The sequence below is a fragment of the Apostichopus japonicus genome, chromosome 9 (genome assembly GCF_037975245.1).
Source record: "Apostichopus japonicus isolate 1M-3 chromosome 9, ASM3797524v1, whole genome shotgun sequence".
Lineage (NCBI taxonomy): Eukaryota > Metazoa > Echinodermata > Holothuroidea > Aspidochirotida > Stichopodidae > Apostichopus > Apostichopus japonicus.
The window spans coordinates 15,330,982-15,354,233 of NC_092569.1; the positions used below are offsets into that span (position 1 = coordinate 15,330,982).

Below are 23,252 nucleotides of genomic sequence, written 5' to 3' on the forward strand. Positions count from 1 at the left end.
AACCAAACCGTGGCAAAATGGTGAAAATCACAAAATTGCTATGGAATGATTGTAAAGATAAAGGACACAAGGCTGGAGACTGGATCATGTCTAACTATGACGTCATCCAGCCACACCTGCTTCAATGTTTTTCTTTATTTATACAATGTTCTTTTTTGGTAATGGAAAAGGAACTTAACAAATGTTGAAATCTCTACTATTGAAGATTTAAGCAGAACTTATGATGTCATTCACTGTAAACATTAGTTAGTCACGAATGGCAAAAATCTAGTCACAGTGACTAGAGTTAGCTAGTCATTACCAATTCGTTAGTTGCAGACCAATTTGCATGGTCGTTCGACTAACATAAATTAGTCACATAAATTTGTACGAACTTTGTTGACACTCACTATGCATGTCATGTATGTAAGCGTGACGAGAATATTCTAGTATTCTGTTTGTTTACTTTCTATAACCTTCAGCTTTGACCAATGACGTCATTATTTTTATCCAATCATCGTACCGTAGAATACCGTGTGCTCAGCTGATCAGAGATCAAAAATTCAGACGACGGCCGGCGATTACATGTATACTGTATGCACGTACGTGGTACGTCGTACGTCGTACATTGCGGCCATTGCCTAACTGCACATAGAACAGGGCCATCAACAAAATAAGAAGATTCTTAATCATTTAACAAATTGTCAGAAGCAGTTTCAAAATGTCGTCAGTTAGGTAAGTTCAATCACAACTGAAATTCTAATAAATAATAATTGACACAATTGACATATTGTTCAAGGAAGGTTTGAATATCCGCAATATGTTTGGCTGGAAAGTATGGGTAAAATTATAACGTTAGGCCTTAGTAAGCAAAACTGTTGCTAACGCTAGGACGAAGCTAGGCTAGGAGTTTAGTCTACCTAGTGTAGCCCACATGCGCTCGTAGATGTATAGTACTATAGTAGCAGTAATACACACTTATAACGACATATTTTATATAAATGTGTATTATTAGCTAGTATACTAGGCCTATATTCTATAATGTTTCGAGCGCCTGTGGTGTAGGCTAGCATACGTCAAGTTTCTAGACACTTCGTCGACCACCAACCCGGTCTGCATTTCGTGCACTCTACTGAAGATCTTCGGCGTGGTACATACCTTCTGCTCTTGTAGGCTAAAGTACATGGTACTCATATTTTAGGTTATTTTTGCTAAAGTTGGAAGTACCTGGTGTTTAAATAAGGACAAAACTCAGTTTCAATGCATGAAATACCCATAATGTTGTTAGCTTAGGCCTAGGCCTCAGGTTCATAGTGGCGCTATGTAAGTATCCTACTTCCTAGACCAAGTCTACACCAGCTGTAGCACAATGTTGTAGGGTTCTGTAGCCTAAGTGGAGTGGCTGCTGAGTGCTAATACCCTTGACAGAGAGTGTTTTGAGTCTTATTTAGCAAATAATCCACAAAGGTATGCATTTTCTGCTCCTGCATATGTGTATCAAGGAGTTTTGAGCCTACTCAGCCTATCATTAATTTCCTGTTGTTTGTCAATTTTCAGAGAAAATTGATGTGCCAAGTCCTCAGCATTCACAGCTATATACTTTGAAGGTTGTGGTATTAATGGACTCAACTGGTTAGATGAGGTAACAACAAATTCCAAACAACTCTGACAGCAGAAATAGATATCCTGATACTTCCATGGGAGATCTACTGTAGTAACTATAGGAACCAGTGCTTGCCACCCATGGAGAATAAGGTAATTTGACGTTGTTGTTCTTTGACAAGCAACAAATTTGAACGTTTTATCACAAATTATGCCCCCTATCTACCTCTTGTCCCCTATACCTGTCTTTAATACATTGTAACAACCTATGCATAAACCTTTAAATGGACTTGATATGCTATTGAGGTGAACTGTGTATTTAGATAGCATTTTAGTAAGCTTTCCTTTAGACTACTTTACATACTGTTACAGTTAGGCTGTGGTTTACAAATCCCAATGATACAGTTTTGGAAAAGAACACCTTCAATTCTATTCGCTTATTCTAAGTAACTTAACAGTTGCACTGGAGTGACAGGCAATATCAGTTTAATATGTTCCAAACAGTTCAGGAATACATTGGGGTATGTCCTGTAGGTCAGTTTGGGAGGAATCAGCTGAGCTAAACAAAAGTAGTTTTCATCACATTTCAGAGCCAGAGACGAAAAAGCCCTCCCCGCTGACCCTTCTCTGGATGATGTTTCTGCAGGTATGGCAAGCCAGACCAAGTGGACTGTGATCCGGATACCAATAAACCTGCAAGAATCATAAATGCACCCAACTTGGTCAAGCTTATCAAAATTGGTGACTGGAAATGTTGTTGCAGATGTAGACCTGGTTACTGCTTACACAGTATTGCTAATATGTGTATTTACACACTGCACAGTGCATACTGCAATCTCTGAAAATAATTTTTATGGACCAAAAATGATAATTGCATTGAAATATGTTGTGGTTTAAATTGTGACGACTATAAAAAAGTATCATTTTGTTATGAAAAAAAAAAAATTCATCTCTCACTTAAGGTGACATACTCCTATTAGAGTCTATATCCATCCCTTCGATTGTTCTCCTTCAGGAAAAGTGCCAAATGATGTTCGATATATCGGGCAAGTCTTTAACATGGACTTCAGTGTACTTGGAAAAAATTAAAATCATTAAATGAGGTTAGTGTGATTAAATGTGGGGACCTCATTTAAAATGTACCCCAAAAAATTGACCTAAAAGGTACGTTTCTACCATTCAAGACATGCTTATAGTTTGTGATAAAGTACTTCTAGAATTGTTTTAACTACTTTGTTTTCTGTTCCACCCTAATGTTGCGTCAAGGATAATAACATATTCAACTTACATGTTCTGCATTAATATTGTACCATCACATCCATGGTCAGAAACTCAGAATAATATCACTTCCAAGTTCCTAATTCGAGATGATGATTTTAAGGATATTTTCTGGCCCTTTTTAACAGCTAAGGTCATATAGAGCTACTCAAGGTCTTTTTATACCATTTGATTTAACATGGGGTATTATTTTTATTATTTTGTGTATGTTAAATATATGTTATGTATATTTATATTTAAATATTAATCAAGATAATTTATTTGGCTAAACTTCTATTTTTGAGCTGTGTATTCTCAATTTTTCCCTTTTTCTGTCTGTCCACATCTCTTCCATGCTGCTATTTTGATGAAACTGATGGAGCCCATAATGATGCATGGTCAGTGGACAATGAGGGTCTTTAAGAAATTGTAGGTATAGGTCATCAGGGGGTCTAATTGTTTGAAAACTGTTGAACACTGCCAACTTAATTGCTTAGGAGCATTTCAATGTAATCCCATAAGTATTCTCAAGATGTTTTGTCAGAAAAGATTTTGACAATTTTGTAAAACTAAGTTTTCCCAATTGTCCCATAAATATTTATTTTAGTTTTAAATGTTCTTTAACCTTTAGTGTTTGTTACTGTTCTTTATGAGATGACTTTTAATGGAATGCTTATTTGTCACATTTTGCATTAATACTGAATGTTAATAAAAAATTACCATGAAACTTACAATGTGTGTCACTATCTCATTTCTTAACTAATTAGTACTTAATATTAAACTAGTCTTGTGACCTAAATAAGTAGTCACAGTTGCAATGACTAATATTTTTGGTCACTGGACTAAGCTTTGGTCGATAGAGGCATCGTAGTAGGACTAATTTTAATTAGTCAGAAAACTCGATTTAATAAGTCACAAAACTAATGTTATATAGTCAAATGACTAGAAGAAACTGGTCGATAGAGGCATCGTTGTGACTAATTTTTTTTAGTCATATTGACTAACTATTGTTTACAGTGTTGGTTTCAGTGTCAAGGATGCAAATATTCCACCTCTAAAATTCGAGGTCCATCCATCCGTCCGTCCGTGCGTCCGTCCGTCCGTCCGTGCGTCCGTCCGTCCGTCCGTCCGTCCGTCCGTCCGTCCGTCCGTCCGTCCGTCCGTCCATCCATCCATTATTCCATCCATCCATCCATCCATCCATCCATCCATCCATCCATCCATCCATCCATCCATCCATCCATCCATCCATCCATCCATCCATCCATCCATCCATCCATCCATCCATCCATCCATCCATCCATCCATCCATCCATCCATCTATCTATGATGACACTTTAACTGCGTTATAATTGCTAACATACATTACATACATTACGGGAGATATAACGCTTCTAAACAGAAGGTTCTTATTTTATCAGTACAGAGGTTATGTACAGTTTTATATCTTATGATATAGTTGTGTTCATATGTCTATTGTTTTAATAACGTCGGCTCTGCCGTTGCTTTTGCAGAGACAGTTATTACTTTAAGATTCTCCGTGGAAAGTCATTGTTTGCATTTGATTCAGTCATACAGGATATGAAATAAAATCAATCAAGTCGAAGATGATAAAGTTGGAATGAATATTAAGAAAAAACACAAAAGTGAGAACGCCTTTATCAGAACAAAGAAGGCGCCGATGTGAACACCAAACATAGAAGATTAATGAAGAGAAAGCTATTGTACGTTTTTATAGAGGAACCATTGAAAGTTAATATGAAAGAGAATACATTTTCAATGGTTACAATTGAACAGCTTGGTTCGTAATTAATATGCTATATGTCGTAAGACATGGTAATATTTGTCAAACAATATACTTCATATGCTTCATATGGCTAAAGATTGCCAAGTGTATGATATAAACCAACATTGAAGTTTAATGTTGCAGTATCCATCCATTCATCGATCCGTCCGTCCGTCCGTCCGTCCGTCCGTCCGTCCGTCCGTCCGTCCGTCCGTCCGTCCGTCCGTCCGTCCGTCCGTCCGTCCGTCCGTCCGTCCGTCCGTCCGTCCGTCCGTCCACGTCCGTCCGTCCGTCCGTCCGTCCGTCCGTCCGTCCACGTCCGTCCGTCCGTCCGTCCGTCCGTCCGTCCGTCCGTCCGTCCACGTCCGTCCATCCATCCACCCCCACCCATCCATCCATCCACCCACCCACGTATCCATTCAGCCATCCATCCATCCATCCACCCCCACCCACCCACCCATCCATCCATGTATCCATATAGTAACAAGCACATATTTAACTCACTATTGCTTCTGGTTTTTGCTGTCCCGCTGAAAGCTCCCAGCTCAGACAGTCGGTACTTGTCATTTTCATCGTTTATGCGGAACAGGTCATACTTAGCAAAGTATGAAGATCCTTCTCTGTCCACCAGATCAATCCTGAGTGTGTAGCGACCTTGATTGGTGAGGTAATACAGCTTGTCATTACCCAACCAGAACTCATGATCCAGCTCACCAAAGCCTTCTTTATAGCTCGTCCAGTTACGAAAAAAATCAACGGAACCATTAACACGACGTTGGAACACCTGAAATCAAAATAAATTAAGGATTTGCTAAGATTTACCATTTCAAAACTAAGAAGTCATGGGGATGTTTCTTATGTAGATTAATATGACAGAGATGAACCAGAATGAGTCAGTTTACCAAATACTTTTAGAACATAATCGAATATTAGACAATCCATATTAAACAGAAAAAAGAAGACTGACAGTTTACGAGCTTGACTTGAAGGAGCAACCACAGAAAAACAAAAATTAACAGAGAGTTCCTTTTTTTTGTCACTATTCTGTTACACTGTATCTTTGTAATGCTAACTGGAATGAATCTAATTGCCAAAGTGATAATAAGAATGTGAATAATAAATGGGAAGCAGTAAGTACATCCAGACTATACCACCAGAAATTTAAAAAAAGGAAGTTTCCTTCACAAAGAAACGTTTCCTTCACAAAGGAAACGTTTCGGAGATTTCCTCCAATTTGGTATAATCCATTTGCTCTGCCATAAGATAAAAGATCAATGTCATTGTTTATATTTTGAAGATCTTTCTCTCAACGCTTTAATCTTTAAGAAAACAAAACATAACATGTCTTAAATTGAAAAATTACTAAGCTGTAATGTTTAACCTTGGAATAACAACAAATGTGTAAAGTAATTGTGCAATGCATGCAAACATATTAGTCAACATTTTAAGTGCAGCTTGTAATGTTTTATGTTAGTGGTTTTATAATATTCATTATCATACGGTTTATATATTTTATAATTACATACGTTTTGAGTAATGCAACACCAGTATACTTCTTCTAAATTCAGTCTTCTCTGGTTTGTGATATTTCTACTCCCTTGAAAGCAATATAGCACATTCGACCTGTAACTTCTTGTTATTCAACATCACTGCCTGCAGTTCATTTAAATACGCTGTAACACCTTCCCTTATTGCCATATACAATCTATGCTAAACAAAATCAATAAGTTAAGATAAAGCAATAGGGCAACAATTTATCAGTTTGAGTATTACAATACATTTTAAGATATGAACTAAAATCCTTACGTTTTTATTTATAATATAACAGCGGTAGCATTACCTGGAAGTAATCAATGCCTCTGATTACGTATGTATAGGTCCATATTGTCATCGTATACCTGACTATAGGAAATATCAACTAATTTCTCAAATGACAAATTTTATTAATGTTGATTAAGTGACACGGCAAAATGGATTGCGTGTATGGCGAGTCGGTTGAACATTCAACACAGCTTATTTTTGAGGAAGAAATCACGTTTTTTTTCTTCTCCCTGTTGTGGGCAACATATTTCTTAAGTGATGTAACATTTCACTTCGGTGTAAGGTAGCGTGTACTCACTGAGGGAAAAGTAGAATCCTAAAATAAACGCTTAAACGTTTGTCGTTTTTAACAATGTATCATTAAAGAGTACGGTAAGCCAGATCAGTGAGTTGGTTTAATTAATGGTGTAGATACCACTATTGTTATAATCAGCATTGTATTTGTATTTGTAATAAGTAATGCTTGAAGTTTAGAAATTTAAACGTAGCAATCACAGACAAACAAATAAAATTCAACGGAGGACTATCCGGATTTGTCACAAATCTTTCAGTCTGTATCTGTGTAATGCTAATTAAAATAAACTAATGACGTAAGTAATTACTTAATATTAAACATCCAATAAATAGTTTATGACATCTGTGATTCATTATTTGTGAAATTATATACCAAAGGCCTACAGAAATCTAGATTCTATTATGACTTACCGTCCATCCACCTCCGTCAGTCATGTTACAATAAACTGGAAATGGTGATCCAGACCAGTTAGTTGGTTTAATATTGTAGATACCACCGTCTCTTTTGCCAGCATTATATACATCTTGACAATTGGTGTGCCGTGTACATGTCTTTCCATCACCATGGTAACCACCCACGCAGTAACATTGACGAACATTGTCTCTTTCCTCACACTTTGCATTAGAGCTACAAAAGTATTGGTCATCCCAAGTGACGTTGCCATGGATACAGTGAGCCCTGCGCGTACAGTCATCGTTGACATAGAACCCACCCGACTGAGAAAGGAAGGAGGCGAAAACGGTACAGTTCAATTATTAACTCTAAATTATCAAACGCACGTAGTGGTCTTTAATTATCTATCATTTCTGGGAAGGGGAGGGGGAAGGTGGTGATGAAGGGATGTAGGGGGAAGGTGAGGAAGGGTGAAGGGAGGGATGGGAGGGGGGCCATAATAAAATATATCCGTCGACTTACAACTATGGAGGCATATGGTGATTTTCAGACAGTCGACGCAAATATGTCACCATTTTCAAAACTGGGGGAAAATAATTTTCAACTGTTTAGATTGGTAACCAGTCTTGCAGTAACATTGACGAACATTGTTTTGTTCCTCACACAGTGCATTGAGACTGCAACTGTATTCGTCATCCCACGTGACACTGCCATTGATACAGTGAGCCATTCTTGTACAATCAGGGTTGACATAAAATCCACCGGCCTGTGCAATAGCAACGTGGTTGTAAACAGTGATAGTATATTTTAACAATAATAGGAATAACTATAACGATATTAATGATCATGATAACTGTAGTGACGAAGATGACGACGACGACGATGACGATTAAAATGACGATCACGATGACGACGATGATGATGATGATAATTTTTTTGCTGTCGGCATTAAGAATGGATAGCAGTATATCAAAATTAACGTAGAGTCAAGGGAGAAACTGGCAGAATACCGTCAATTTTGCTTGAAGTTAAACATCTGAAAGTCATTTATTTCATATTAAATGACTTCTCGATATCTGGCTGCAGAAGTAAAGACTTTGGAAACTCACCGAAATGCTTGCATTCACACTTGTCATTTGACATGTGCAATTCTCAGGTGCCGCACAAACCATTTCATTGTCATCATTGTAGCATCGCAGCTGACCACGTAGGCAGACAGTCGGGGTTGATAAACGAATTGTGTCGATTGATTGAGAGGAGCTCTCAACTGGTGGTGCGGTGGTGCTCTGCGTGGTTGTTTCAACTGAGGACACCGTAGTGTCAGGCAAAGAGGAGAGTGTGCTAATCGGCGGTGAAGTGGTGCTCTGCGTGGTTGTTTCAACCGAGGACACCGTAGTGTCAGGCAAAGAGGAGAGTGTGCTAATCGGCAGTGAGGTGGTTCTCTGCGTGGTTGTTTCAACTGAGGACACCGTAGTGTCAGGCAAAGAGGAGAGTGTGTTAATCGGCGGTGAGGTGGTGCTCTGCGTGGTTGTTTCAACTGAGGACACCGTAGTGTCAGGCAAAGAGGAGAGTGTGTTAATCGGCGGTGAGGTGATGCTCTGCGTGGTTGTTTCAACTGAGGACACCGTAGTGTCAGGCAAAGAGGAGAGTGTGTTAATCGGCGGTGAGGTGGTGCTCTGCGTGGTTGTTTCAACTGAGGACACCGTAGTGTCAGGCAAAGAGGAGAGTGTGCTAATCGGCGGTGAAGTGGTGCTCTGCGTGGTTGTTTCAACCGAGGACACCGTAGTGTCATGCAAAGAGGAGAGTGTGCTAATCGGCGGTGAGGTGGTGCTCTGCGTGGTTGTTTCAACCGAGGACACCGTAGTGTCAGGCAAAGAGGAGAGTGTGCTAATCGGCGGTGAGGTGGTGCTCTGCGTGGTTGTAGCATCTTAAAGGGAAATAACAATTAAAGGTTAATTTTAAAAAGGTAAATGAAGAGGTTTGTACACTCTAAAAACAACCTGGTGAAAATGTCCTGGTTAACAACTTGCTAACATTATCCTGGTTATTTGCTACGTTAGTTAACATCATCCTCGTTACGCTCCATCCGTCCTGGCGTAAACTTGATCTTCACATAACCCTGGTGAACACAGATTATTTGCATATTGCAATCCTCGCCTCTGATTGGTTGGTAGTCGCGACTCAAGACGTTCGATATAGCAGCTTCCTACGACGACAAATTCTTGCTAGATCAAAGGGGTATGCGTAACCTTAAATCAGTGTTTAAATGTAAAGGTGAAATACCGGGATCATGTCGATTTTGTCATTTCTGTAATACAGTCAGTACGCGCGATATTGAAGTATAACCTAACGTTACCCCTTACGTTGTTAGGTTAGGCCAAATTCATTCCCCGATGTTGTAAATACACTGTACTGGCTATGAGATAGTATATGCTTGTATTTGTTAGTAAGTACCTTCACTTCAGGACTAGGCATAAGTCTAGACCTAAGTAAGTATATTCCTACTGTGTGTCATACTCAAAGCAAGATCTTCCCTAACGACCGCTTCTAGTGACTACTTCTACCAAATTCGAGTAATTGTGGTGTACGGTAGCTGAGGGCACACCTAATCAAAGCCACACATTTATAGTGAAATTATGCATAGACCTTTGTGCTCTTGGGTCAGAACACTTTAGTCTTAGACCCTGTAGGCCTAGCTTGCCTTCGCTTTTAAAAGACTAGGCCTAGGCTATACTACTAGTGGTCTACATGTTCTGGAAATGGCTATTAGTGATTGCCGACAGTGAAAGAAGAGATTGCTTAAAATTGCAAGTGATGCATTCTTTGTAGTGGCCTAGATTAACCTCTGAGTGTAAAACTTACCCAGGCTAGGCTATAACCAGTTAAGCTATATTAGTAAACTTAGGTTATCTGCATTGATATTTAATTTAAAAATGATAATTTTGTACTATTCATTTATACAAACCAAGAAACTTGTGTATGGTTATTCTCAATCTAGACTACACTTCAATGTAAATTAGGGATGGGGGGGGTACTTATTTGTCAAACTTAAACAAATTTTGCCTGAAATTAATTAGGCTAAGCCTGCCCATGCAACGATATATGTATAGCCTAGGCCTAGTCACAAATAAGTTTTATCCACATGAGACATGTAAACATGAAACACCACATAACTAGGTCACGGCTTTGCACTCCTAATGTTATAAGCCTCACACTATAAAACAGAAATGAGTTATATGACATCTCATGTTGTTCTTATTCTACAATTATACTCTCCAGAGGTAGGTTTTGAAGCACTGTCAGTGAGGCAGATTATAGTTCCATATTAGGTACAGTAAATCTCAACTGAACTGCCCATAGCAGGGACTCGATCCTTAAAGCAATGATTTTCTGAACATTTAAAAGGGACACATTTACAGTAAGGCATATTATGTTTCCATATACAGGGGCGGGTGAAGGATTTGTGACAGGGGGGGGGGTCTAACTGGTCCAGCCGCGCCTGAACGTAAGACTATCTAAGCGGAGCGCCACCATCGGTTGGCGTGGAGCGTACAAGAAAATTTTTGGCTTTACAAACCCCCAGATGGCCGGAAACGGCACTTCCCGAGTATTCTAAGCTGCATGTACCTAGCCTGAAAATATGGATCTTATGTCTGCAATTTCTTAATTGATGAGAAAAAAAACAATCTATGAAATATGGTAATACATATCAGATGAGTTGAGATGACACAAAAATCATAATGCCTTTAGCCCCCAATCCCCCTCCCGTTCCGTCACCACTGTTTGATGCAGGGCCGGATCCAGGATTCTGGAAGGGTGAGGGGTTTGGCCTCCAGTGATCCTAGGGTCTAAGGGGAGTGGGTTTTCAAAGCAAATGCAAAGCACCTACAAAAACTCACTCGAAATGTATCTGCATCAGTACGAGTTAGCTAGTTTTATTGATGATCTATTCATGGTAGATTGGAGAGAACAAACGCCGTGGATGTTTAATTTAATTATTTTTATCCCTCTCTTTTTTTCTCTTTTTTTTGGGGGGGGGGGCCAAGAGCAGGGGGGTCAGGACCCCCTGGACCCCCCCTCTGGATACGCGCCTGATATATATCACAGCAGATCATGAACTTGGTGTAAATCTCAATAAACCGAACTGCCCATAGCAGGATTCCTTATGGCATTGATTTCGGAACATTCAAAAAGGGACACATATACAGTTTTCATGGGAGAGAATGTTTGTATAGATACAAACTGATAAGTATTTAAACATGGTACAACACTCAAATAAAGACCGTTAATGTAATTGATTTTGTTTTACTTTGAAACTATTTCTAACAAAGGTGACCGGCTTCTGTTAGGTGCAGAAATAAATAACTCTTTCTGCTGTTATGTGTTATTTTGTTTAGCAGAAATGGAAGATTTGTCCCAAGAGGAGCTAACATCCATGACAGAGTACAAGAAACACACAACACTGAGCCTTCCATTTAATTACCGTACTCGCAACTACATGAAAAATCTGTAGGCTGCAGTTTACTTAGCCCTATGATGGTATATTGTAGTTGAGCAACTACAACTCATACCATCAAGTCAAAAGTCCAGCACAAAATTGGGTTGCAAGGTGATTGATACCATGTATAAGTTATGCATGTAGAGGTCAATTGAGGTCACTGCGATCATTGCAATATACCATTATCTCATACTTCCATACACTTCCTCCTAATAAAGTGTTAAAAGATATCGATTTATCTTTGCACAAGATTGATCTCTTACTCTCCGCAAATTGTGGAAGCATAACTTGAAGCCACTGCGAAGTCATCAATTTTATATTGGATGAATTTCTTGTGATAGACAAATTCTGTTAAATTAAAGTGCATCTATCTTAGAAATTTCAAAACAGAAAGGCCAAATCAGGACTGTACAACATATAAGTGTACACTATGCTAAACATATCCTACATTCTGTATTGCAGATGGCAAGTCTCTGACTTCTAGTTTTATTTCTCTATGGTATAAACAAAGAGTGTGACCATGGCCTTCAGTAAAGTGTCAGTCCCTTTTAAAAATGTTGTCATAGAGCAGTGAGATACCTTGGCTATTTTGGAAAAGTAGGGAGGGGGCGGGGGGGGGGGGGTTGGGAGAGATGTAAACTTTCAGTGAATGTTATTTTACTGTATCAACTTTAAACAATTTCACAAATCTTTTGCTGCAGATGAACTTGGCTTTTTCTCTTGTCACTCTGTTGTTTTGGGGAATTTCAACATCGAAGGGTGCAAGGGTGCATCCCTGCAATTATTCATATACATGTAAAACAAGTAATTTTTATTTTTTAGATTTATGTCTAATCTACATGGAATTGTGCTAGCTGATAGCCCACTGATTATTGGTAAAGTGGAACCAGTTTAGATCTGTAAGGAAATTAAGGAAATTGAACAATTTATTTACTGAGGTATCAGCCAGAAGCAACAAGACTTTGCAAAGCATGGTAACAAATTTGTCTAAAGCGAAGAGAAAATTGCTTGGTAGAGAGCTTTCAGTGCTCCTACCTTCATCTACCATAAAATGACAACAGAAACAATGTTGAACCAGTATCGCACCCTTTGGTTTGACTATAGGCTAAGTGCTGTTAATAACACTATTGACTCATTTTGCTCCAAGCGACGTGTAATGCACATTTACACATTTGACCTTCGCCTATTATGCAATTGGTATGTCAAGTTCACGAACACAGGCTGTGTGTACTTAAACCTCCATTTTCTTGTTTGTCGAAAAAGATCCGAGGAAACGACCGTGAAGAATCTTTAATCTTTAAATGGCTGCCAACACAGTCTGTTACTGTACTTGCTATAAAAGACAGGCTAATGCAATTTATTCCTTTTCTACAAGTGAAACTGATAAAAAATAATGTTTTCAAAAAGTTTGGCACAAACTAGTAGACTGAAGAAAGCGATTAATCTTCTTTTTCATTCTAGTTCGTTAACACACCATTTAATACTTTAATTGTTTCATTCCTTTCCTAGATTGGTACAAACTGGAAGAGGTGAAAAATGAGAAATTGAGAGAGGCTACCAAGTAACACAGCTTTGCAGTAGTAGAAGGATGTCTTTGGCTAGGATGATGCACATCAAGAATGTGATTGTAGCTGTTTTTATGAGAAACAATTTGATATTTTGCATTTCAATTCATCTCTCTGTCCACAATTGATAATACCTGTTGGTACAACTTCAATTAAACTTGCATAGAGATGGCCTGTGATGAAGAGACGTGTGGAAGTGCTCAGGAAGTTTATGTCATAGGTCATTTAGGGGTCAGTTTAGTTAATTGTTTTGAAACGCTTCTTCCTGAGTCCACGGACAGACATGTGGATGAATGCAAAACGTGATCATAATTATGGTCATTCAGAATTTCAGAAATTTCATGTTCAAGGACACTTTGGTCTATTCTTTAACTACTTAACTGTTAGCTCAAAATCTTTTCAAATTAATCTTTCTTGTTATGATAATAAGCTTTAACTTAACCACTTTCTATTGGAGTTAAAATAATTTGCACAAGTATGAGGTCCAAGGATGAGCTTATGACTAAAACATTAATGGTATTGTTGGAAGCCTAATTATTGTCTTTTAGATGTTCGGTTTGCCTGCATGCAAAGTGGTAAAATATAATTGTAATTCAATTAAAAATATGAATTAATTACCAATAAGTAAATAATTAAATTAAAAAAATAAATTTGGAATTAGGTCATCCTTATCAACAACATTGTGAAAATAAATCTTCTAAGACCTTCCTATCTAGTTTAATGGCAGTCAGTATAGGCCCCAAATTATAGCACGCTATAATGGCAAGAAGTTTTCAAAAAGTACCCTTTCTTGGGGTCTTTACTCTCCAATTGTTCTCAGACATTTTTAAGGAACACACAAGATGACTGAATGGGAAAATTTCCTCAAAGGTTGTGATAAAAACAGTTTAAGAATTCTGACCAAAGGTGACCACATTTGAATATCTAGCATATTTGCGGCTAATACAGCATACCTTTAAAGAAAAGAAGCTACTGACACAGGGCTGAATTTTGTCGTAACAAAGGTTATTGGGAAAGAGGCTTTGATCAAGTTTTTCAAGAGAGGATTTCTTGTTCTGTACTGAAAACTGTTCAAGTGATTTTCAAGTTGTATCCTTGTGCAAAAGTGCTGATCAAGGTCTTGGTATCCCTGTTACATTTCACAGTTGATGTCGAGCAATCAGAGCTTCAGCATGTGACGATGGTTATGCTGTATTCAGTATTACATTTCCTATATTAATTCATTGTATAAGTATTTGAGGAATGAATAAACTAAATTGCGAAAGTTCACTTAGTACTCAAAATTCAAAAGTAATGGAGATGCCAATAAAGTTAGCTATCAGTAGCATTGATGATGTTGTTTTATAATTTATGTTTTGCTTTTTCTCAATTTGAATGCACTGCAACTTAAATGGAGAATAAGGTGGCATACCCAATAGTATTATCAAGGAACGGGGTGATTTAACCAGGAATGAGGTGGAAAATCAGTTTTGATATTAACCAGGATAATGGTGACATCAACCAGGAAATGTTGGTTAATTTAACCAGGAAAGAGGTGAAATATTTCATGACATTAACCAGGATAGTAATAGCATCAACCAGGAAATGTTGGTCAATTTGACCAGGAAAGAGGTGAACTTTTTTTATGATATTAACCAGGATATTATTAGCATCAACCAGGAAATTCATTTTTGTGGGACCGTTCTACTAAATAAACAGGAAGGCGGGGCTGGGGGTGGGGCAACTTATGAGCGTAAGAGTCCCGTCCGCCCAAAACTGAACAAAAACATACGTTCATTCTGAGTGATATTAGAAGGCGCTTAAACACGTGACAAAATATAAAATTCCTGGCATATTATAAAATATCCACATAAAGATGGTCACATTATGCTTATTGAATTCTAGTTTGACGTTTCAATGACTCTGTAAATAACGATATCCCATTATGATTACCTGAAATGAACAGAGATTGTCCTAAATAGGATGTTAATTTGGTAACTCGTCAATTAAAAAAGGATAAAGAGTAACTACTTGTGGATCGGACAACATCCCTTGGTGCGTATTTACATGTTTCTCTTCTGAATGATTCCCAATATACATATCAAATTTCCAGGAAAGCTTGCAAAATAGTGAAATCCCTAGCCTGTGGAAAACGGCATTAACATTCCCTTTTCCAAATTTCAAGTGAAGAATCTCAAACATGTACATGATTTTAGACCAACTGATTTAGCGAGTATTGTATTTAACATTATGCAAAAGCTTCTGCTGCCACAGTTGATGGTTAGGTTTTAATCAGTATGGGGATAAACGTCAATTTGCTTACAGAAAAGATGTACCATGTGATTTTACTGATCCATGAAGTTGTGTCCCAATTGAATAACAAGCTAAACACTATGTCAAAGGTGCTTTACCTGGTTTCTCTTCAATACGGTCAAGTTAATTAAAGATTAATCTGGAATTATTACTGATCCATGGCTATTAAGTTGACTATAGCTCATTTCATAACGACAGGTTTAACGACAAGTTCAATTAGAAAAGGACTATAAAAGTTGGGTCCATTGTCTGCTCTACTGTTTGCTTTATACACGGACGAAATTAAATCTAACGATCATCTCTCAGTCACAAAATATGCTTATGACACTGCATTATCATGCAACATATACAAGATTTCATTTGTCGATCATCATTTCAATTATCAGCAATATGTTAATGATATAAATCAACAAACCATCGAAAGGACCTATTGCTCATTCCCAAAAACTTGGAAGGAATGGTGTTTTGCTAACATTAACATAATATATGAAGTGCGCTTGTCGTCTAGATCACAAAGTGTTAAAATAAATGCATCAGAGGTTGAGAAAACATCGAAAACTGACTACTTATGGATACGCATTAGCGAAAACCTGACGTTAAATTGTCATATATGGAATATATTGAGTAGAGTGCATTATTTGGTCTCTAGTTTTAGCATAAATCGTGTCATGTTTTAACAGAGGTATCTATGCTGTACCTGTTTGGTACAACTTCACGTCATCGAAAGATAAAGAATCGAATGATAATCTTAAGAAACGTTTTTCAAGGTGTGGGTGCCTATTTCACAGATGCTAACAGTAAACAAAAACTACTTTTTTGTGTGTGTACAATCTCCACTTAGATACAATCTCCACTTAGATATATATATATATATATATATATATATATATATATATATATATATCTATATCTATATATATATGTATATATATTTATGTGTGTGTGTATATATATATATATCTATATATATATAGATATAGATATATATATGTATATATATTTATGTGTGTGTATATATATATAAATATATATATATATATATATCTATATATATCTATATAGATATATATATGTATATATATTTATGTGTGTGTATATATATAAATATATATATATATATATATATATATATATATATATATATATATATATATATATCGTATTGGTATGTAAGTAACGCTTATTATCCAATGTATGTAGCCTACATCTCTAATATATCTTTTCAACCGATGATTCAAGCTGTTGGTTCTTTGAATGTTCCCCAAAGGAAAAATAAGAGAAATCAGATGATCGCATTCATTTCAGCAAAATTCCATAAGCTTTGATAAAGTTTTCTTGTTAGTACTTTAACCTTAACTATAGCGAGAAAATGAACGGAAAATATGTATATTATGTTGTAATCACTTAGGACAAGATCTAGTTGAACTATAGAAATGAAAGTCTTACCATTTGTTGAACCTTTGTAACAACTTCCTCCTACACCAGGAAACTTCTCCGCGAATTCACACAATCCTAAAAGCGAAATGACAAAACAAAAGGCACATGGGACTTTACTAATGATTACAAGTTTGTCATAGGGGTATGTCCGCGTTTCCGGAGGATTGGAGTGGGAGCGGAAGGGTGGATTACCATTTCAAGAGGATCAGATTTGCTTTCAGCATAATTTGTTATTTTCAGAATGTTGAATTCAAATTGTAGAAAGTGTAGTTACATCTGTTTCTAACTCATTTCTTGAATTTAAAGATGTTCCAGATCTATTTCGTAGGTTTATTTTTATTGTGCACATAACCAATGCAGTCAAATATCTGAGCTGCTTTGATTTCTTCCTTCTTTATTAAACATAAAAGTGCGTTTTTATTCGTTATTATTTATTACATAAATTGATATATAGGTTTCTACAAACTTACTCTTGTCATATACTTTGATATACTCGTGCCAAATTTCCGAATACAATCATAACCGCAAGTTATATCGTAACTTTGAGTAACCACAGAAACACCAAGTTAAAAAACAGAGTATAGCAATCACCCAATTACACCATATACACAACGTCACATCACTGCTGACAGAACAAACTGTATTATTAGAAAATAGAAGTGGATTATGCTACAAGTAATTCGGGGTCTTGCTGGTTCTTATTCTATATATCGTAAATGAATTAGGTTTCAAGCTACTGACTGTATATGCATATTTACTTTGTTTCAGTTGTCGAAATGCATGATAAGGAACGGACAAAATATATAAATAAAGAATACTCACTGCCTGCTGCTAAAGATGTACCAAAACATGCCATGAAAATAAGAAGGTGTTGGAAACATGTGCTATTTTCTTTAACAGCCATGTTTTTCAGTTGTTCTCAGATTTTGTTCTCTGATTCAAAATGTTCGGTACATGTTCTGATGTACTATGTCATGTTTTTTAAATTGCCATATGTTGTCGAGCTATTAAGAGATTCATGCATATTCATCAATTCACTAAAGGTTGGGTCTCTTTTTCAAATCTTTGCGCAGTAGGTAACTTTAACGAATCGTGGGAGGCTAAAATGTTAATCATTTAATAAGATGGGAGGAGACAATAACATGGCTGGCTGGCTAGATATTTTAATATGAAACATAGATTGTTTGTCAATAAGGTTACTTAAATATGTAATGAAATACGACTTTACTCAAAGTAGGGGTAGTAATTCAAAAACTATCTTCTCAAACTGCCAATAAATAAAACAGCGCTGTATTGACAGGAACGATTAAGACCATATCTAGTGGGATTTATATTTTGCTCAAATTACAAAAAAAAAAAAAAAAAAAAACGCAGGAAGGAGGAGCGATTAAAGATATAGATTGTGAAATTTGAGAAAAGAGCCATGTCTGCTATCTCAAGGTATAATACGCCAAGTTTTATCTCCTGTATAAGTATACGTTACATATAGCTGGAAGATTGATTTATTGTCTAATTCTAATGAAGATAACTAAATGTAAACCTAATTGACTAAAGCTGATCTTCCGTCACTGATATTAATACCGTCGATGACGTAATCACAAGATCGTTGTACAATTCGTGCTCTGATGTTGATACTTATTCGATTCGTCTAAGCAGCTTTAAATTAAATACATACATATTTGTTGAGAAAAAGTTACGTAGTCTATATTAAAGACATCACAGCATTTAACCCGGTCAATCAAAGCCTAACGGAGAACATCAATGACAAAGTAGAACGGTCAACAATGAAGAAAAATAAATTGTTTCATTTATTTTTAATCTGGCACTTATAATCATCGATACGACGGAAGCCGGAAGTATCTTTGTCAGGATAATAAGAATTACGTATGCCATTTTCTTTCTATTTTATCATTAACAAAATAACAATGTGTTTAGACTATTTAAGTCTCCCGTGGAGTTGTCAGGCTGTATTGGTCGATGGGTTTGGGGCATACGTAGAGTACATTCTATTCTGTTCTAAGTTTGTTTCTGCTCGGTTAACTATGTAGAATTCCACTTTTCTATATCACATCATTCTTAGACAAATGGCAGCAGTCTTGAAGTTTTGCTAATGGCTTAAAATTGTCAACCTTGTGAAACCAGAGCAGCGTGAGAAAGGCAGCTTTCACCAAATCTTGCAAATTTCGAGCAAGGATTCTTCGAGATTAATTCACTTTTATGGTGCTTTGAGCTGCTTGAATAATTAAATAATTTCCCATCCCTACATTATGTTGCGGTCTAGATAACAGTTAGTTGATTGGAAAATATAAACTATCAATGGGCCTATCTATATTTTTTACTAACATATGTCTATTTGGAGTTGTTGTGATATTATAGTCACCAAGTGGTATATAGATATATGCTGTGTTTACATTTCCTAAGGCTATTGATTAATGACAATCCTATGTTACTTAATGGCCGGGTTTGAGTGTTTCATCACCCTTTGATCTATAAGATATATATATAATACAGAGTATACTGTAGTTTGCGTAAGATATTTGGGTTTGTTAAAGTGTAAAGTTTACCTCTTTTAATCGTAGACTGATCCGAAACGTTAGTGCAGACTCAAGACTAAGTCTAAGGTTAGGCTAACTGTTATCGCGTAATAAGTTAGGCAGACTATCCAACAAATCGATTCATCTGCTGTTAGCGATCAAATGGGGGTGTCTCGATGTACGGGAGAATGTATACACCAGTCATCCAAATGTAATATCATCAAATGTCGTTGAAAACACAACCGTTACTTTAAAGAGACCGTAAAGTGTGAGATATTTATATAGCTCTTGTAACAATTTACTTCAATTTACTAAATTGGCTTTTGAAGACACAGAAAGACATTAGAAAACACTCGAAGACACTAAAAGACATTAGAAGACACGAAAAGACGTGTTTAGAAGGCACTCATTCCTCTATTAAAATTAATCGCATACAGTCTCCCCTCTACACTAGTTTGAATTCAACCAATCAGTCAATAGCTAATATGTTTATTTATGAGCCGTTGCTAAAAGTAGATACATGTACAGCAATCCGAAAAATTTGGGTCGTTATCAAGGTGACATACTCCTATTAGAGTCTATATCAATCCGCCCGGATGTTCTCCTATCTCAGGAAAAAGTGCCAAAATGTAGTAGGAAAACATCTTTTTCTGATACGTTATAAATCAGGATCTAGTTTCTTGTGGCTTGCATGTTGAAGAGCAATAGAGCATGAATGTAAACACATGTGGTGCAAAAATTGGGTCAATTGAGGCAACTTTATACCCGTTTAGGCCTCCCATACAGGAGCAGCGTATGAGTATTGTTTACTACTGAGTGAAGAGGTTTGTTACAAGACTAGTGACGAAAACTTCAGGCTCGGATAGCAAAAAAACTGCTTGGTCATGATACGGAAAATTGATGGTGCCATGAAAGGCCAACTTGTCAGCTATCCAGCTAGTGAGAACTTCTATCTAGACTTAGAGACCACATTACTTTTGTGATTTAGTGTGTAAGTCAATGGGGCCTTTAATGGGCGTATGCTACCTGTAGTTCATATTGGTGTACTGGGTTGCTTCCGACGCAGGCAAAATGAAAATTATTTATCTCACTATTCAAAGACGTTCATAGAACTTAAATATTCATATTATGGGCGGGGTTTACTGCGACCCTAACGGAAAATATCTTCGAGAAATCAACGTTCAAAGTTTTTTACTTTTATTCCACCAATTGAAGTTAGATTTGAATAGATAAGCTAGTTATGTCGTTATGGCATCATGGGGTCATTGAGGTTGAGAAAATCATAGAAAAGGACGCAAAGAGCTTCTTTTGTTTTCTGATGTCTTGTAGTGTCTTCAGAAGTCGTCTGGTCTTCTAGTGTATTCGTGTGTACTGGTGTTTTCTTTAGTTTATTTGTGTCTCCTGACGTCTTCTGAGATCCTCTCAGCAGCTTCCGGTGTCTACTTCAGTCTTATCATGTCCACTGCGGTCTCCTGTGGCTGTTATAGGGTCTTCTTGGGTCTTGTAAGGTATTATATCGTCTTGTCAGTGGTGTTAACTGTCTTCGAATATCTGTTGAAGACCTCTAAGAGTCCTCTAATGTCTTCTAGGGCCTTCTCATGTTTTCTGATGTCTATGAGGTCTTCCATTGTCTTCTTCATAGGTCTTGTAAGGTCAACTAACGTCTTCTAGTGTATGCTGGACTCTTCTGACCTCTTTAAAGGTTTCTCGGTTCTGCTGGTGTCTTCTCTTGTTTTGTTCTGGTTTGTTCTAAGGTTCTTCGGAGACCTTCTGAGGGTCTTCTGGTGTCTTCTGAAGTATAAGTCTGAAGTCTACCATAATTTATTATGCGCGTTTGTGTGTACATCGTTATTTTATTAAAATATTCAGTTTTTGTGATATTTTTCAACTTCAGATTCGTGATTTTATGATTCAGATTTTATGATTTTATGATTACATTTTATGATTTTTAAGATTAAGATTATTGGAGTTTTGATTTTAAGATTTAGATTTTATGATAAGCATTTTATGAATTAGATTTTAAGATTTCATGATGCAAACGAACTGTCATTGTTGTCCCATCTCTTGACAACTGTAGCTTATTGTGCTTCTTGGTGACTGAATTCAGTAACAGTCTTAAATTAACCCATTTATCCGTGCTGTGATGGCACTGTACCGGTATTGCAACGTTTCTGCTGAGACGTCATCATAATGAACCTATGTTGCTCGATTACACAATCACGAGATCGAAACTAACTCAAGCCAAATGAAAGGTCATCAGTAATATCCCCAAAAACTCGTCTCACTTTAATAACAAGTAGTCTGTACACTCTTGCAATTGCCATACTATTCAGTAATATAGTTCAAGAGACACCACAGAGGTCTGTATTGCCATGCGGTATTACTGTTACTGCCACCAATGGCATCTCGGTGGACAGTTATCCGCTGCCGATATCATAAGAGCCGACGAGAGCCAGGAAAATTGTGTCTTCATTTTCTTCCGTCTATGTTATGTGAATGAAAAAATAATAAAAATTAATATTTCATCCCATATTTCCCCGTGCCGCCTAACTGACCGCAGGTCACCAAGGATTGCATCTACCTGACCCCTAATCTTCTCGAAAGGCCAAGATATCGCTTCATCTTGTCGGACCTGGTGGTGTATATTTCGCGGCTAGGTAATACCTCTTTATTGCAGCTTTTACATAATATTATCCATTTATCTGAACATTTTCCTGAAAATTATCAACCTATAAGTGTAGAGATCTTCATTTCTTCATTTTATCTTCATGGCTCTTATAAGCTGCCGTAATTTTATGTGTGCTCGTCGTGAGTCTAAGTAGTTTTCTGTTATATGTAAATAACGGCGACGAGTACTATAAATTCATTCATTACCATTCAGAAAGGAAATATACAGAAGCCTAGAAAAACCAAACCAAGCTTACGACTTATGTACACGGGAACCAACCATCCTGACAGAACTTAAAAAATCAATTATAATAAATCAGTACAAAACGGTGTTAACCCGTACACAAAATTATGTGGAGGCGCGGTCTTTTTCAAGTAATGCAGTATTTTCAAGATGGTATTATAACTTTCAAAAATGGTAATTTTTGTATGTCATATCAAAATTGAACGTCTCCCATATTACTCATCTAACTAGTGCGGGTGTTTCGAATCACAATCAACAAAATCTGCTAGCAAATCTCAGTGCTATCTTAAACATTACATCCCATATAAATAAGTTATTCCGTGGAGTGTCCTGTGCATGAGAAAAAAAAAACGGTAAAATCTCCGAATCGGTTTACCACTCATCTGAAGACATCTGAAAACTTTCAGCGAATGCAAACCTCTGCATGCAGCTAGTCTTATCTCCCTCTCACGGAAACAAGAGCATGCATCACATCAGTTCTTCTTTCAAACCAAACTTAAATGTTACCTGTTTAAAATTGCTTTTTCAACTGTTATTACTCTTCTCTTTTTCTCTTACTTGTTAAGAGCATTTAAATGTTTTTAAATTTTTAAATTTATGTGCTAAATAACAACTGTATTATTATTGTTGCAGCTGTTATTATTATTGTTATAAGTATCATTGTTATTATTCTTACTATTATTATTGTTATTATTAACGTTATAATATTATTGTTATTGTTATTTTTTATTATATTGTTAATATTAATATTATATTATGGTTATTATATTTTTATTTTTATTATACTTATTATTATAAGTAGGAGTAGTAGTAGTAGAAGTAGTAGTATTATCATCATTATTTCTGTCCAAATGTCTTTTCTTAGATTTTTGACACTTTTTC

At 36.6% G+C, this 23,252-nt stretch overlaps 1 protein-coding gene and 1 long non-coding RNA gene across 7 annotated transcripts in view; one reads left to right on the forward strand and one right to left on the reverse strand.

The window, feature by feature from the left end:
* The window catches only part of LOC139973966 (microfibril-associated glycoprotein 4-like), a 117,869-nt gene that overhangs the window by 51,795 nt on the left and 42,822 nt on the right, over nucleotides 1-23,252 (reverse strand). For 3 of the 6 annotated variants that reach the window (XM_071980862.1, XM_071980866.1, XM_071980865.1), the window contains exon 5: nucleotides 5,129-5,408. The exons of 1 other annotated variant lie outside the window; for it this stretch is intronic. In XM_071980862.1, coding sequence (XP_071836963.1) covers nucleotides 5,129-5,408 — 280 coding nt within the window. Of the gene's footprint in view, nucleotides 1-5,128; nucleotides 5,409-7,150; nucleotides 7,457-8,242; nucleotides 9,061-16,934; nucleotides 17,001-17,747; nucleotides 17,853-23,252 lie in introns of those variants that run through there. 2 more of the 6 variants (XM_071980867.1, XM_071980863.1) reach the window with 2 other exon arrangements.
* On the forward strand, nucleotides 232-2,999 carry LOC139973978 (uncharacterized). Its single transcript, XR_011795357.1, has 3 exons — nucleotides 232-714; nucleotides 1,537-1,734; nucleotides 2,172-2,999. It is a non-coding gene; the product is annotated as an uncharacterized lncRNA (long non-coding RNA).